Consider the following 17,582-nt stretch of genomic DNA (forward strand, 5'->3'; position numbering starts at 1 on the left):
AATATGAATGTTTAATGTTGGAAAAAAAAACAGCAGCGACATTTTTGAAATAATGTCTGGAAATACATTTGCATCACCTGTCAAGGAAATTTTCAGAAACATTCAGCACAAGTTTGTAACATTAATCATTTTATTTAACAAAAGTGCTGAACAAAGAAGTGGCAGAACCGACAAAATAGGTGAAAACTTTTAGCTTACTGTTGGCAGACAGTGATCTAACTAAAAATGTACTCTGAACTTTTTCTAAATTGTAAAAATAGTAATCAGAATCAAACTTTAGCAGGTATGATTAACAAATTTTGGAAAATGTATGTTTTTTTTCTTCTTCTTTTCACAGAAATGATTGGTGCAAACTCAGAACATGCAGAAATGCTGAGATGAACTCTCAGATGAGCTCTCAGTCAAAGAGCTCATCAAGGAAGCTGGCCGAGGTGTGACGTGTTGATGGCTGGAGGGGGGAAAAAATAAGTTATCAGACGCAGATTCTCCTCATTTCCAAGCAAACAATATTCCACACACTGCAAGGAATCCAATCCTGTGTCCAAGTCATAATAATTTTAGGTTTAGCACAGCTCTAGCTGGAAAGATAGCTCTGCAGATCTGATTTCTGTTGGCTGAAGTTGTTTTTTTTTATTCTATTTTTTAGGAGAAGTGCCACAGGCATCTGACACTGCTCTTCATTTATTTAGACAAAAGAGCTGAAAGCGCCTCAAATCTTGTGCATTTACAATAATATTGCTCACCGCCACTTCCACTCTTCCTCTACATCAGTTAATATAAGGGCTTTTCTTTAGCAGAAAGCTTTACTCTTTGTTCACACTGCAGCTTGAAAAGATGTGCTGCTTCTTTTCGGTTTCCAGGCAACCAGCGTCACTGAGTCTGGATGAAATTTTGAGGTGCATGCCCTTTTCTCCACCTCTACACAAACCAAAGCAGCAAAAACAAGTTGCCGTAATACGGTGCTAGAAGAAGAGTTCAAACCTCACGGGAAAATTCTACATCATGATTCTGAACATTAGAAAGAGACGCAGACCCTCCTGAAAAACGGTACTTTAATCTGTGTTGTATTAAGTTTGAGGGCAGCACCATGGCGTTTAGCTCAAACCGACTATCTTCCATTCTACTTACATATTCTTAAAGTGCAGCAACACCAGCCCTGTTTACTCCACTACAGTCAAACTCTGGTGCATTTTCCTAGAAAGTCCAGTTCATTTGGGGATGTGTGAATGCATATTCAAACTCTGATGTGGACCAAAAAAAAAAGCAAAATATGGTCCGCTTATAAACCAAGGTATCGGTTTGATTGAAGTGAACTTTGGTGTAGTTCGAATGTAAGAAGCAGACTACAGTGCATAGCATTCTGGGTAAATACAATCAAAACAAATGTGTGAGTCTAGTGCTAGAGGGATAAATGGCTTGTGGTCTTGTACCAAAAACAAAAGAGAAAACTTACAACTGCTAAAATTTGACGCCACTTTTGAAGGATTTGGTTCGTTTGACACAAGGCAGTGTGAAAGCGAACTACACCAGCTGAAAATGTAGCAAATGTTAGTTTTGGACTCCAATCTAACCGAGTGCACCAGACTTCAGGTGCGAAAAGACCCTTAGAGATACACATAAAAACATAAGTTTGACTTATTTACAAAACATTGATGTTTTTACCAGTGTAAATTCAGATCCTTTGTCACTTTCGTAATCTTCTATCTCAGGCTCCTCTTCTCCTGAAATGTCGCTCCCAGCCCTTTTTGAAATGTCATCCTCAATCAGTGAAAGCCTGGGTAACAATAATGGGAGTCATTATTTTTTTCATTGGCTACAAACAGAATTTTCCAAAATAAACAAACGTCAGCCTTACAAATTGAGGTGAGAATCCAGATCTTCTTGCTGTGTAGACGTCTGCACAGAAGAAGCTTTTCCACGTTTGGTTGGCTTTACTTTTCGCATGTTGGACCTGCAGGAGCAACAAAAAAACAACTGGAATTCGTAACCTAATTTCTATATTCCATACAGCTCAGTTTATTTCAATATCCACTTTCCTTTTTGCCTGGAAACATTATTATTAAATTAGAAAGGAGCGCAGACTAGCCTGCTGTTGGTCGGAAAAAAGCCTGGTAGTCATTTACTGAAACCAAATTGCTGCTTTTGGCAGACGCCCAACTGTAACTCCCAGCAGTCTGACACAGATGTGGTGAACGCTGCAGATGTTGTGATAATAAAATCCAACTCACCCGCAGGAGAACTCATCCTCCGATTCCAGCTCAGTCAGGATGCTCCCACTGTCCAACACTGTGGCGTTGTGCTTCTTGGCAGCCGCCCGCTTGGTTCTCTGTTTCAGGACGGTCGAAGTGAGGGCAGGAGTGTGAAGGTGGCTCTGGATGCTGCTGCTCTCCAACAGTGAACCTCTGGCAGTGCTAGACGCTGAACCTGGACAAGACAAACGACAAGTAAAAGAGTCTACCAACAAGCATTTTATGACTACTTTATTACAAAACGTTTGCTCTTTAAATACTACTGTTAAAATAATAAGTCAGTGCCACCCTGAGCTGTTATCCTTTTGCGTTTGGTCACAGGTGTGTCAAGGGAGGAGTCGGCTTTGCCTCCCTCAGCTGGATCTTTGTACTTGGAGGTGCGAGACACCAAAGAACGGCGATACAGTTCAACTGACGGCCAGGAGAGGGCAGCACTGGGACACTCAGATTTCAGAAACTGGGTTCTGGGAGGGAATGAAAGAGCGACAGGATTCAAGGACAAAGACTAGAAGACTCTTTGTTGAATGTCTGATGTGATTTTGGTAAGAATGCAGATTGAAGAGAAACAAGAGGAGCAGTAAATCTAAACCTGAGACCAATGGAGGCATCCCTGGAACGCTGGAGTTTAGGTGAGAAAAAGTGTTTTATTTTGTTATTGACTTATAAGCAGACATTTCAGCTTTTCCCATCCCGATTAGTGTAAAACTGGTAAAACAAAAAACAAATAATTTTCTTTTAAGTGGATGCATCATTCCCGACCACTACCAGGTCACTCTGAAAACATCACTCTTTGGTGTGGACGTTGTTATTCAGGGAAAACTCACACAGGTTGACATGACATTTAGCCTTTTTAAATCAATAAAACCTTGTTTTACAACACATGCTGTCTCACACACACTGCATGAATTCACCTGTTGTTCCTAATATAAATAACTGTTCTCAGCAGGAAGGCTGTATAGAACAAAACATTTTTGAAGAATGAGCTGAATCAGCCCAGGCAACATTTCAAATAGCTGAAACTCCCAATTAACAGCATAGAATGACACGCAGACAGACTTTGTTAGATGTGAGAGTAATTAAGTGTGTATGAATGCAGATGAGTTGTCATTGGGGTTCTCACAGCTGGGCGCAGTCCTGTGGAAGCAACTTGAAGCTGAACTCGCTGAGGACTTCTAGGAACGCCATGTTTGGGCACTCCTCTCCTTCCTGCGGCACACGAAATGCAAAGCGGATCCCGTCCCTGACAGGAAAAACATTTTAGAGATTATTGCACAAACTAAAAAGCAACTCTATAAAAATATACTCCTCAGGATACCAAACTTAAAATTGTTAAAATATTCAAGTTAACATGTTGCCATCTGCATTAGAGCATTATAAAGCTAAGAGACATAGTGTGTTGGAGAAATGTGTTACTAACAGGTGCAGGGCCACCAGTTGTTTGCGGGAACGATGCAGATCGACGCCAAAGCTCATGGCCAGCTTTCGAGCCAACTCTCTAATCTCGGCGAAATCCTGCTGGTCGTGGCTCTCCGTAAGCATCTCAGAGAACAGCTGAGCACACACAGTCATGACTTTACATAAACATGCTCTATAGTGAAACCTTTAATGTGTCTGCAGGCATACACAGACACGGTGCACCGGCTCTCAGGTTGGCTGAATACCAAGTGTGATTCAAAAAATGGTTGTAATTCTACTAAACAAGAGGTTTGAATTTTGTTTTGAAGAGACTTAATTATTTCTCCTGAGGAACAAATTGGATTAGGAGATGTTGACAATTTTTGGATTATTATAGTTAATTATCCGTTGACTCTATTGTAAAAGCACACATGGACCTCTAACAATAATGCTAACCGGTCTAATCACACTAATTGCTAATTATGATAGTACAAATGTCAACCCATTAATCATCTTCTGTTTGAAACAATAGTGATATTCTGTTTGGCTGCAGAGCTGTGTAACAGACTGCTCTCTCTTACTCTGTGTGAAGTTGCTAAAGAATATTCTAACCTATTACAAAATAAAAGCTTTACTCACACTCCTGTACAATTACAGTAACCAAATAAATTATTTAACAATTCACATAAGCGTAAATAAGAGCTTTTCCTCTCAAATATTACGTCTGACACCTGTTATTTATTTTGAAACAATAAACAAAAAAAAAAAAAAAGACATTGGTGAACTAAAATGCTTCTTATATATGAGATGTGCTACAATTATTTTTTACCAGTATAAATACCTCTGTCCCATAACCTGGAAGATTTTACTGTATTTATAGATTACCCATGTTGCAGAGAAAAATCATCTAAATAATGTAAAATCATTATTTTATTTAGCAATAAACAACATCTTAAAAAGAAGTTAATTTACAGTTTATAGAGAAGGTGCAAAAAACATATTGAATTGTTATTTATAGCCCATCAAGAGGATTCAGAATAGTAAAGGCAGGTCAGAGCTTTATGAAAATGGTGACTGGAGACCTGCCTCTGAACATCTGATTGGTGCATCTAAACTCACATTTCTACCACATTTTCATACATTAAGGTGTTAGATATTAGTCTGCAAAGAAAAGAGATTTTCTGTAATAGAAACAATACTATATGTTCAGTATCAACTGTTTTAGTTTCCTAAATGCGTACAAATCAGTACAGTATGCACATCTTTCTTCACACACAATCTTTGTTTGACTTTTTTCTTTCTGTAAATCTGCTGCCACGCACTCCCACCCTATATAGCAGTGAAATGAGGCGCACACCTGCTGCAGGCTGAGGCACACGATCTTGGCGCTCTGTATGGGGTTGATGAGCTTGCTCTTGCTCACCGTCTCCTTTATGATGTCACCAAAGTTTTTAAAATACTGCAAGAAACCAGATATGACAAAATGTCAATGCACTTTAATTGTAAGTGTCTGACGGTGCAAATAATCCACGCCGTTCACGTCATGGATGCTTGTTTTAGCCATGACTCATCTTCTGCACCTCGCTTGTTCCAAAACAAATTTTATCACCTTCCTCCACTTTCCACACATCCTCTTCGATATTAATTAGTTTTAGTAGCCTTTCCAAATCTAGCTAATTCATCCAAGAATGATTCAGGACTAAGAAGGCAAAGCACTCAGCTGAGCACAAATAATAAAGATTATTACTCCACCTTGCTGTAGTGCTTGAAGACATTGGTGGCAGCAGACAGGTCCAGAACGCCATAGAGGACCAGCTTACAGTAGCCACCCAGCTGGTTGCGTTTCTTGTGAAGAAGAGCCACCTTCTTTTCCAAATCTTCATCTAAAAATACGAGAGCAAGGGTTACATAAAATTAAAAAATAAGGCATATAAGATTAATTGAGGCCATTTTCTGATTAGAGGATTCAGATGCTTATAAGGCAGAAGCAAACAGCCCATAAATATATTCCACACTAGAATCTGCTGGTGTTGGGAGGAATATGATTAAACATTCTCAGAAAGAAAACATGAAAAAGTGAAAAATGTGCAAAGGCCGATCTGAGAAAACAGTCTTCTTTTTCACGTAAACTTTTTCACAGGTCCGAGCTGGCCCCGTGATACGAGTTGGTATAAAAGTACCATCGAGTTCGATATTTTCACTGCCGTTGAAGACGTAGTCCAGGAGAAAAGATGCCAACTCGGCGCGCAGAGAGTCGGACGGCAGGTGAACCAGCGCTCGGAGGACAGGCTCACCGCGGACAGAAACCGCTCCATACAGCAGCAGCAGGTCACACAGCAGCTCAAATGCCTAAGAATGGGAAGATAAACAGAAAATTGACTTTTTTAGGTTCTAGTTTTATCAATTAAAATTCAAGATCCACAAACACTCTAATGTCAGTAGATCGGAATTGGCAGTTGATTTAGATTTAAATGGCCAGCTGATTCTGATTCAATAGTCAATACCTTTTATTGGCAATTTCTATTAAAGTTTAAATGTTTTAATTTTATTTTCTGTGCTGTGCAGTTAGCACAAAGAATGATGCTCATTTTCATCAAGCTTTTACCTGATCCCTTATCTCAGTCTGGTCCAGAGACAAACAAGTCTGGCAGATTCTGCAAAACAAACGCACCTCTTTCCTAAGATGCTTTAAGTCACCCTGGGAAAAAAGTTGAGAAATAGAAGTATAACAACAGAGAGAAAGACTGTAAATATAAAACATTATAGTTAAACAGTGAAATGATTGTTAAACATAAATGTCTCCGTCATTGGACTCTCTATCTTCGGCATTAGTAAAGTCAAAGTAGGAGGCGGTAATTCAAAGATATTTGCTTGTGAGTAACAATTAATTAATGATTGATGTATTTTTGAGGGAGTATTTCAAGTGAGAAAAACTTGCATATTTGAGCAATATCAGAGAACGTTAGCTTGGACAATTAACTAAGGTGAATAATATTGAATGCTTTTGTCTTTAACGAGCGATAAGACATGAAGATTAGAGATGAAACACGAGTTGAATTATGCAATAATGAATGAATTAATGCATAGTCAGGGTATATAAAATGATCCTGTGATTTCAGACTTAAAGATTTTTTGCATGATTTGCTTGCTGGTAAAATATCTGGTGAATTGCTTGACACACAATGGCTCTACAAACAGTCAAGCTCTCCACTGACAGACTGATAAACTGGCTGAGACGTAATCTGCACCATGTTATTTGGCTTAAATTAATGCAGATGCTGTCGGAATAAAGGCTGCTTGTTAAAGGAAAAATACTACACTTAAATCAGAGTAAATTCGATTTAAAAATAGAAACAAGCACCTCAGCTGGATTCAGGTTGACTGCATTCAATTTTGCCCACATGAGGTGAAAAGCTGCACACTTCAGAGCCGCAACCAAGAGCTGAAATCACACAGAAACAAGTCGAAAATAACTTCTTTGGATATTTGTTTAAATGAAAAAAAGACTTCCTGCAACTCCTTCAGACTTGAATGAACACATCTCAAATGGAACACGAAGGAAAAAACAATAGTCAACTTTATTATTATTCTAGCTAAATCCGATTGTAGTGCTTTGAAGCTATGACATACAGTACATGCCATATCTGACATTTCATTACACTGCATTACTCTCATCATTCTCATGAGGTAAAATCCTAATCAAGCTGAACAACCTTTATATTATCACATAAAATGTTGCTTTAAACCTCAGTGTCAAAATCCAAGGATTCTATCCTGTTTTTCAGCAACTCCATGCAGGAATCAAGCAGCTCCCATCTAGTCGGGTCCTTGGCACTGAAAACACACAAAGCTTAGAGTCAAACGCATCTCTAATGAAAAGCATCGTCAATACAAAGCTTATCTATTATATGAGCTCACCTGCACAAGGCAGCAATCCTTTTCAAGGCTGAAGCTGCATTGTATACTCCATCCTCATCTGCTGCACCCTAAGTAATAAAACACACCGACTGAAAGGCTGAAAGAGGAAATAAGAGCCAGTCTGCTCTTCTTAATTATCTTCACTTTTTCAAAACATAGAGGTGCTTATAAAGCTGTATCTCATGGTATGCGGGCTTCTCAGAGAGATTTTCGAACCTGCAGTAAGTCGCTCAGGTAGGAGTTGAAGCACTCTGTCAGCTCGTCCATTAGCTGACCGAAAACCAGGTGTGCACGGGAGGAGAAGGTGTGGCTCTCTGAGCAGAGGGTGCTGACCAGCAGGGCGCAGGCCTGCAGCACAGCAGCGTCTGTATGCTTCTTAATGATGGTGCAAATCTGGGACAGCAGCAGGTCCAGATGCTGAGAGAAACAAGGATGGATCAAGAAAATGAAACATTCATTTCTATGGCTTCACAAATCTGGTGAGGCCATTTATGACCGCTTTCTTACCTTTTCAAGCCACTGAGTGTTGCTGTACATGTCCAGATCAAAGTAAAGAGGAGCTCTGAGGAGAAGGCTCGCCTTCTCTGCATCAGCTGAGTACTACAGGCAGATTAAAGTTTTACATTAAAGCAATGTTCTATTACGGTACATACAAATGAAGTATCATAAATGAGTTCAGCTGTGCACCTTGGAAAGCAGCTGTGGGAGTACAGGGATGAAATGTGTGGTAACGCGAGTCCTGTCTTGTTCCTGAATCTTCTTCAACTTTATGCTCAGGATCTAATATGTGTCAAAAAGGTTCAGAGGAGACAAAATGTAACCACAATTTTTGTTTGTGTTTGACAAAATGAGATTTTAGTTAGCTTCAAAACTAGATTGTGAAAACAAAATAATAAAGCTATTGCAAACATTTATTCACACCTTTTTGCCCTGACTTCTCCCAGCTGGTGGCGTTGCCTCAGCTGCCTGTCTGATGGCACAAATCATGATCTCCAGGAGCGCCCCCTCCTCCTCATACATCAGACCTGGCAACAAGAAGGCAAAGACAAAGAGATGAAAAGAAATGACCTCCCGGAACAGATATTATCATTGGCAACTATAAAAAAAAGAATGTTATATCAAAGTAGAAATAATGGATGGAGTTAAATACAACTTTGCACATACAGCTCGAGTCACTCACACCCTTAACACTCCTCACCAGAATCCTGCAGCAGTAAAGCCGTCATGGTGTCCCAGTCTCTAAGCTCAGAGCCGGCCACAGTCCACAGACTGTCCACCAGGTACGCACCATGCTCATGGAACTGTTGCATAAACAATTCAGATTAAACTGCTTCCATCTTTTAAAATACAACATAGTGACTTCAATTACAAAAATAAGAAAATATGGGATCTATGAGGGGGAAAAAGGAACTAAAAACCACCCTGAGAACATCAGTTCAGGAGAAGCAAGAGACAGAAATTAAGAGATCACAAAAACAAAATGGCTACCTCACTCTGGATGTAGAAAGAGATGAGTATTTGAAAAAACGCTGCATTGTTGCTTTTATCATTGTCATCCTGGCTTTGAGTAGTAACCACACGTTTCAGCCTGTCACACATAAACAAACTAGTAAATGGTATTTATTCAGAGGAAAATAAAGACCTTATTCAAACATGAACTGCTTAAAAAAAGGAGCTACTATCAATGCTAATATTGTGGATCAGCAGGAGTTAATGAGTCTTACAACATCGAACATACTTGTGGCAGAGGAAGGCTCCGGCTGCAGACGCCAGGCCTCGGTGCAAAGCGTAAACCAGGGGGTAGATGTGGCCAGACTCCTCCTCCATCAAGTCGTCTTCTGTGCTGCTGTAAGTGTCAAAACAAATGGGCAACGCAGTCAACTCCAAACCATTTAATTAATGAGTCAAAAGAAATGCCATTCAAAATGTACAATGTAAGATAAACGTCTAAACTCTTAAAATAAAAACTTTGCCTTAGAAAAGTATTTACATGTTAGAATGTCACACTTTAACGTACTCTATGTGATAGGATAACATAAAATGGTTAATATTTATAAAGTGGAAGTGGACAGAGACATTGTTTAAATTTTTTCAAATATAATTCATATGCTTTTAATTTTATCTCCATTTATTTTAATGCCCCTAAATAAAAACCAGTGCAAGCAACTCCCAGCAGAAGTCGACAAAATAGTAAATAGGAGCACATCAGATAGGTTAGAAATTAAACTGTGGAAAAGTTTCAAGCAGGGTTAGAGTCCAAAATAGATTCAAAACCTCTAAAACATCCCAAGAAGAATTGTTTAATCATCCCAAAATTGAAGATACCAAAACATGGCAGTCCACCTGAGCTGACAGGCTGGACAAGATGACTAATCACAGAAGCAGCCAAGAGTCCAACCCTCCTATGTGCTCTTCAGATTCACCTTCCCACAATCTGCATCCTAAGTGCACAAAGGAGCATTATTGGAGAGCCTGTGTTTACATCCCTACTGGTATTTGCAGTTTTACTCATTTAAACAACATTTCTGTTGGTGGTTTTATTTTTCACAAATTGTAAGTAGTCTGTTTTTAATGCACAAATAAATAGACATGCACATTTTTTTTCTTTTTTAAAATACCATCCAACTCTACTCAGTTGCATATTTCTTGGATTGTATTACACAATTTCAATTTTTTATATTATAATTTTGCCTTACTGTACATATTTTCTTTGCATATTTTATGCTTTTATATCTGTGTGACTCAAACACCTGTCACTTCACTGATATTACACCTGAATTTCCTCACTGTGCAACAATAAAGGCTATTTCTATTCTTTTCTATTTGTGAGGGACTGTACATAAAATAAAGGCAACAACTATAAACCTAAAAGGTGCTCATCTTTTCATTAGAAATAATCTATCAAACATTTTTATAAATAGCTAGAAATCTTGCTATGACTGCTAAGAATTTTGTTTTTGAGAGGACATTATATAGCCATCACCCTTATATGCACCTGCAAAGCTCTGATTGTGTATTTCCTGGACAAAGACATCAGATTCTGATAACAAATTCTTTAGTTGTTATGGATTATAAAGTGGGATGTGGGGGACTTGGCTTGCCTCCAAAATCAGATGAAAAAAAAAAAAAAAAAAACTATGGGCAGCAAATGTAAAATTTCTATTAATCCTCTGTAAAAAGAAGATCATTGTAATTTTTATTGAAGATCAGAATTAAAACTCTAAACAATTTAAATGAAGATGGCATATTCTGTCTTTTTAAAAGTCTACTAAAAATATTCCTGCATTACATCAACAAAGAAACCCTCAGAGACAGAGAAAGCCCTCACTGTTGGATCATCAGCAACAGATTGACCACTTCCACTGCCACGTCTGGGTCTTTGTCCAGCACCATGCTGAGAATCCTTTCCTGAGCACACAGAAATTCAGTTATGCACCGCAACACACACACACAGAGATAAATGTACAATCGTGCCAGCAGCCAAACAAACTGATAAATAATATGCATAAATGCACCCACACACACACGCTTACTCGCTGATTAGGATGTAAGCCATGACAGAAAAAAGACCATTTATCTGCAGCAGCACATGTGGCTTAAGAGGGTTTTCATGTATTTGAGAAGGGCTTATTATCTATGGGTAATTGGCGGCAATTAACACAACCAGGCACAAGCCCAGACAAAGGATGGGACCATACCAACAAACAGAAGTGGTGCAAAGACAAAAAAAAAATGAATAGGCATTAAAATACAGAGAGAAGGCACCAAAAAATGGGTGGAGAAACACAGACAGGCAACAAAGTAGAGACAAAACAAAAAGCGCAAACAATAGATGGGAGACAGATGTTGAGAAAAGAAGCAGACAGAAAAGACAGATGCAGACTGGGGGGGAAAAATAGAGGAAGAAAACAGGCATTAAATGAGGCGCGAGTCCAATCCAGAGGGAGGGCTCACTTTAAATCTGTTGGTGAAAAGCTCCAGGCGGCCAATGAACTCCTTCTCCTGGTACAGACCCTGCAGGGCACGCACACACTGCAGACGCACTGGACTTTGCTGCAGGAAAATAGAAAACAAAAGTACAGTAACATGCTTTTCTGCATCCTGCGCACATACTCAGGGAAGCTTGTTCTGAAAGGCTGTTTCTCTTTTTATACATGACACAAAATAGGCTAAAAAAGAAATTTTAATGAATAGATTTAACACTGCCAAACAAAACTCCAAGGAAAAGTAACTGAAGTGTGGATAAAGATTATTTTGAAACAAAGAACCGGCCTTGTGTCGTCTCTGCTTATCTGCAGTCAAACGTTGAACAAAATATTTTTTATTTCTTCTGCTTTTTGGCCATTAGGGAGGTCCAGACAAACATCTTCAATGCCTGATCATCTAAAATGCTTCTGGAGCAAAGACAAAACCGTATTCCACCTTCTGTTTCACCACATCTGTGTTTACCTTGTCATACAAAGTCCATCCCAAATATTTCAAGCATCTGTCATTGAGGAAGTTATCAGGATCCATTTTCAGCCAAAGTCCCAACTCCTCAATACACGTCGCACGAATGTCTGCCAGTCGGTCGCGGTAGCGGTGAACAAAGACGCCACGGAAGATGGAGTTCATCATGAATGAGAGTTCTTCTCGGTTCTCCTGCAGCTACATCAAAAACATAAAACACAGATATGAACACTGACAAAGAAAAAGTGAGAAAGATGAACATGTTGTTTCCATAGATTATCATTTCAACAAATCTTGAGTTGTTTTAATAGGGGGGGAAATGTTTGAAAACGTTTTGTTTAACACAAATACTATAAAGACAATTACCTTTTATTGTTATTTATCTTTAAGATATGAATTTCAAAGCTAGAGCATCGTCACATTTTACAGTAAGATTACCATCACAATGTTATCACATTTCCCTCTGCATTAAAAGTCCTCAACAGTTGATATTGACAAATTGATATCTAGTTTTGTCTTTTATTCATGTTTGAAATAATAAAAAAAAATCATAGAGAAGAGGTTTCCTTCTTGATTCGCTCCTCTAAAACTTAAACTAGTGCAGCCTCTTTCTGATTGGTCAGGCATTCACATTCATATGAACATCAGCAGAAATCTGCTGCAGATCCTGTGATGAATTTTTAGAATTTTGTTATTTATACCACTTGAGCTCTAAATTATATTAAAATTAATGTTAAGTATTCAAAGCAAACAGGTTATGGTCTAATTTGATGACATGACTCCAGTGGTGCAGTTAGATTAAACAGTATTTCTGAACAAATTTTAATCAGTTTGGGTAATTTTTGAAGGTTCTCTGAAGAACGATGAAAACAGCACTCAGGTCAATTTCATTTTGCTACATAGAAGCTGAGTTTATTAAGCAGATAAGTCTGTGCAACAGCACAGAGTATTAGCCATATCAGAACTTGATTTCTGTGGTAAATCATTACTGATTTCAAAGTCTTCATAATCTAACAATGTCTTATGCTACAGCTAAGTCAGCGTTTTGAGTGTTTTACCTCTCTGATGGCGGTCTTCAGTTCCTCCAGTCGGCCTGAGTCTTGGTCACGTGGACTCTTGCTGTTCTCGATGTCGCATCGCCGCTGTGTGGTCTGCAGCTGAACCGATACAGCCACAGCCACGTCCACCAACCCCGTCATCAGCTTCATGGCTAAAACAGAACACAGAAAAATTATATCTAAAAATCTAAAATGTGAAAAATATTCACACACCTTGAAGTCAGTCACATTTTGACAATTGAAAACAATTTACTTTATAGGATTTTTTATGGACCGACATAAATTGGTGTATAAAAGGTGGGATTTGGTATTGAGCACCCAAAGTTTTTTTTTAGAATGAATCTTCACTGCAGTCCCAGCTGGGTTTGTACATCTTGAAATTTTTACCCAGTTTTTTGTTACAAAATACCTCAAGCTCAGTTAGATTGGATGGAGAGTATGTGAACGCCAAAAGTACCAATTGGATTTAGTTCTGAGACTGTCTAGATCTGAAGGCTATGTTATTTTCACTGACTTTTATTAAGACAAATCAAATTAAAGGGGATTATATATATTTAGACCCAATTAGGCATACTTCTAATTACACTTCACTATAATCTGCTACTTTGTTAATGTAAAAAAAAAAAGTGGTACCTCACCTGATTCTTACTTTTTTTTTTTTTACCTGTGATGGACTGGTGTGCTTACCTAGTAAGGTACTGGTGTGTCTGAAGGCTCTGACCTGGGAGTCAGACAAACCGGTGAGCAGAGCCAGCAGGGAAGGGAAGAGAAATTCGTCGTAAACGAGACTATTGCGACACGAGTGGACCAGGACCCGAACAAACTCGGACAGACCGGCTTTGAAACGCTTAAACTGAGAACCAGAGGTGATCAGTGGGTAGTTCACAGAATCCTGGCCAAAGATGAAAACAAACCACAAACCAATCAGCTGCAGACAAATGAAACATCCAATATTCTGCAATCTGTTTTGTATAATAATATGGAGTCTGTGGTTTATTCTGCTAATGACAAAAACAGTAATGATTAACTAATTAATGAGTTCATTTATCAACATTAGATTGTAATTAGCTTTTTCAAACACGCTGTGCGCCATCTTTTGGATCATAATCTCATGGGACAGAGAGATGACTAGATTTCTGAATCTAATTCCAGCTTCAATTAAGCAGAGAAGGCAGAAAAAGATTCACTTGCAAAGATGTATAAACAGTTTTTATATTTAGCCAAAATCTAACTCATAAACAGAGCATTTGTTTTCCTTCTTACCTCATTGAACTCCTTTGTTAGTGTGCTGATAATTTCAGCATTTTCCATACTTTCATACATCTCTCTGCTCACCACACCTGAGCAAAAAGGTCTACATTAGAATCTAAATAAAATCCATGACTAGAAGATACATTTTAGAACGTTCATTTTCATGTTCCCTTAGCTTAAATCTAATCTTGTCAATGTTACAGAGATCAATACCACAGATGACAACCTGAGCTGCAAATGGAGAAAAAAATCTCTATGACTTTGACCCCCCAACATAGAAACTAGCATCTCCCTGGCCTCCCATTTAACCTCTGACCTTTGCATCCGCAGGACTGAACAATGAAGTTGATGAGCACCAGCAAGCCTTCCTCTCGGCTCTGTTTGTAGCTGCACAACCACTCCTCCACCACCGTCTTTGAATCGACAGGAAGCCGCACACACATCAAATCAGACAGAAGTAATTTACAATAACAGCATAGATTTCAGATTCATTCACTCAGTATCATTTTTTTTACTTAACTGTAACTTTATACATATATGTATCAAACTATTTACTTTCTATGCAGATTTAGTTCCTTTCTTTTTGTTATGTGGATCTAACCTGTTAGTCTTCACCCAAAACAGACAATAGCAGAACAATAGTGGGGATGGTCAGTGTTGTCAATCATTGGCTCTGTGACCCAACGAGATTCTCCCTCCCTCTTTGCTTATCAAAGGCAATTCTTTAAGGCCACATTAGTCAGCCACTGACAGCACATAATCACCTCTCTTTTTGTCAGCTTGTTTCACTTTTCATTATACATGTCTCCTTTAGCACCGCCCCCCCTTCATGTTGAAGTCCGTATCATTACCTTCCCCCTCCTCCGTGAGCTTTTTGCTTCCTCACAACCTCGTACTCACCACCATGGCACTCTTTCCAGAGCACACAGCATCATAGATATCCTTCGCGCTGATCCCCTGGCTGTCCTCTCTCGTCACACGTCTAGTGGAAGGCTTTCTGGATGTCCCTTGGGATGGTGATGGCTGCTGAGAGGGGTCAGGAGGGTCCGGGATGGGGCTGCTACTGGTACTGGATGTCACTCTCAATGCCGCATTACGCCTGGGTCTCTTTGGTGGCTTTACATGAAAGAGAATTATTTAGGAATATGTTGTGAACTGGGAGCAACTGTGTCCTATTCTAGGCATCTACAACAGCAGGAGTCCACAATTTTGACCTTTAATAACAACTGAAAATGATAGCTCCATTGGGTAAATTAAAAATACCAAAGTTGAAACAGGAAACCTAAACAATTTTCACAGTGTGAAAAGTCCTTACTTTTTCTCCATTTTAAATTTATTATAATCTCTTTGTTCTTTTTGTAGACAGTTTTTAAATAGAAAACTTGACAGGACATAAGGCAGGCATATTTTTATGGGTTGGATCTTGAATACAAAACCTGCAAACAACCAAGATTGTAAGAAAATGAAGAGTTTGATGGCCAAATAATGATGAATTAATGGGTGTACAGAAAAAGGAAGTACAAATATGTTTCCATACTCTAATTTTACTTTTCCAGACCTGGAAAATACCATTAAATCCCTAATTCACTTTTCCAGACAGGACAGAAACCATTTCCCTGATAATCTTAATGAGGAATTAAATATTACAAAACAAAAACATTTACCTGGGGTGCCGGAAGTGACTGTTTACTTCGCTTTCTGGCTTTTGTCTGAGATTCATAGATACTACCAGATTCTGAGGACCGATCCAACTCTTCAAAACTAACAAAAAAAAGACAGAATTAAGACAAATCTCAACAAGAATAAAAAACAATTAGAAATCCTATTAAGAACAATAATCAAATTTATAGAATTTATATTCTAGAAGAACAGAAGATTTGAAGCATAGGCTCGGGTAACTTTACCTGTCCAAAGCCGAGCTTCCAGTTTCCATTTTAGCTGAAAGAGAACGCGACAGATTTTGGATTGACTGGTTAGCGTATTTTTAAATATCATAAAACGGGAAATTGATCGTAGATAACAAAATCAGTAAATTTTTGGCGTTAAATGTTTTTAAAAAAAAAAAAAAAAAAAAAGTACAATCTGGTCTTTTCGACCTCAAACATAAAAAGATATATAATATATTTCACAACTAGCCACAGAAAATCCAGCTCAATAGCGGAGCTAATTGCTAACAGAAGTGTCGGTAAATGACGCTTTGACAATGTAAAAATGTATAAGACACAACATTACTAACCACTACGCGGACAGCTAACAAAAACTCATAGGTACACACGACGTAAAAGTGAATAAGTTACAAAAATATATTTAGTTAAGCAATACCTTAATCTTAGATAACTTTTTTCTTCTCGCTACTATGCTGGCAAGAAGATTCGCCGCGAACAGATTCTCGTTGCGGATTGGCCAGCGCTTTCTTATACTCGAGCCTGATTGGTCTGTCTGAAATGTCAGTTATTGGTTACTGGTAGTGTGCAGTAAAACTCTAGTTTAGTATAGCCTCCCGTTACTGTATGTTAAACAAACAATTTCTTGGAAACTCGGCTGTATCACGTGTATTTGGTAGCTTCTGTCCTTATATTCACTATGGGCTCTTTGTTTAATAATTTGGATTTGATATTCTGTTCAGTCTGGTGTTCAGATGCTGTGAATCCTCTTCTCTCTCAATTTCCATTGTTCTGAAGTCATATTAGTGTCAAATAAAGTACACTGAAAGGCAGCTTCCGGTTTCAATTTCAAAATAAATCACCTGCATTTAAATTTAAATGCGTATAAAATTAAACCGAAACCGGTTCTAAATATGACGTCTATTGTTCATTTTTGCTTGCTACATGCTATGCAACAATGAATATGTATAGTTACAGAAATAATATGTTGTGTCAAACTGTAGCAGACAGTTGCTTTATTTTAGCTCTGCTCAAATTACCAGTGTCTTGCAAAAATAATACCCACATTATGCTTTTAACTTTCACATTTTGTCAAGGTACAACCAATAACCTTGAGTGTGCATTTCATTGGGATTTGATCTTTCTTACCAACATGCACAAAATATGAAAACTGTGGTTTGCATTGCTATCAGCCAACTTTACTAAGAAACCCCTGAATACAATCCATCAAACCCAAACGCCTGTAGAAGTCATTTAATAAGTACACCGAGTCCATGTAACAGAGAAGCAGCAGGTTCATGGATACACTGGGAAGATGGATGAAGCCAACACGGACCTATCCTGAAAGAAAACCTAAAACATAAAAACATAAAACATAA

The 17,582-nt window shown here is 38.4% G+C and overlaps 1 protein-coding gene across 1 annotated transcript; it reads right to left on the minus strand.

Moving 5' to 3' along the window:
• Nucleotides 1-116: 116 nt before the first annotated feature.
• stag3 (STAG3 cohesin complex component) lies at nt 117-16,900 on the minus strand. Its single transcript, XM_028008202.1, has 32 exons — nt 16,643-16,900; nt 16,225-16,258; nt 15,985-16,081; nt 15,221-15,436; nt 14,637-14,733; nt 14,333-14,409; nt 13,757-13,961; nt 13,070-13,221; nt 12,012-12,209; nt 11,517-11,615; nt 10,891-10,970; nt 9,301-9,408; nt 9,051-9,150; nt 8,761-8,863; nt 8,484-8,587; nt 8,250-8,342; nt 8,070-8,162; nt 7,779-7,979; nt 7,563-7,630; nt 7,391-7,478; nt 7,006-7,086; nt 6,250-6,342; nt 5,825-5,993; nt 5,397-5,527; nt 5,002-5,103; nt 3,667-3,800; nt 3,370-3,489; nt 2,538-2,713; nt 2,229-2,424; nt 1,856-1,951; nt 1,663-1,774; nt 117-448 (listed from the first exon to the last, which is right to left on the minus strand). The coding sequence occupies exons 2-32, from the start codon at nt 16,251-16,253 to the stop codon at nt 398-400; spliced, it is 3,669 nt and encodes a 1,222-aa protein (XP_027864003.1). The 5' UTR covers nt 16,254-16,258; nt 16,643-16,900; the 3' UTR covers nt 117-397.
• Nucleotides 16,901-17,582: the final 682 nt, after the last annotated feature.

The sequence above is a fragment of the Xiphophorus couchianus genome, chromosome 23 (assembly GCF_001444195.1).
Source record: "Xiphophorus couchianus chromosome 23, X_couchianus-1.0, whole genome shotgun sequence".
In the NCBI taxonomy this organism is placed as follows: Eukaryota; Metazoa; Chordata; class Actinopteri; order Cyprinodontiformes; family Poeciliidae; genus Xiphophorus; species Xiphophorus couchianus.

What these genes read in the sequence shown, in the direction of transcription:
- stag3 (XM_028008202.1), bottom strand. Translation starts at nt 16,253, where the DNA reads ATGGAAACTGGAAGCTCGGCTTTGGACAG. An exon ending in TCCCACAGCTGCTTTCCAAG is followed by an intron (nt 8,163 to 8,249) that starts GTGCACAGCTGA and finishes ATCTGCCTGTAG; the next exon opens with TACTCAGCTGATGCAGAGAA. An exon ending in TGTGCCTCAGCCTGCAGCAG is followed by an intron (nt 3,801 to 5,001) that starts GTGTGCGCCTCA and finishes GTGTGTGCTCAG; the next exon opens with CTGTTCTCTGAGATGCTTAC.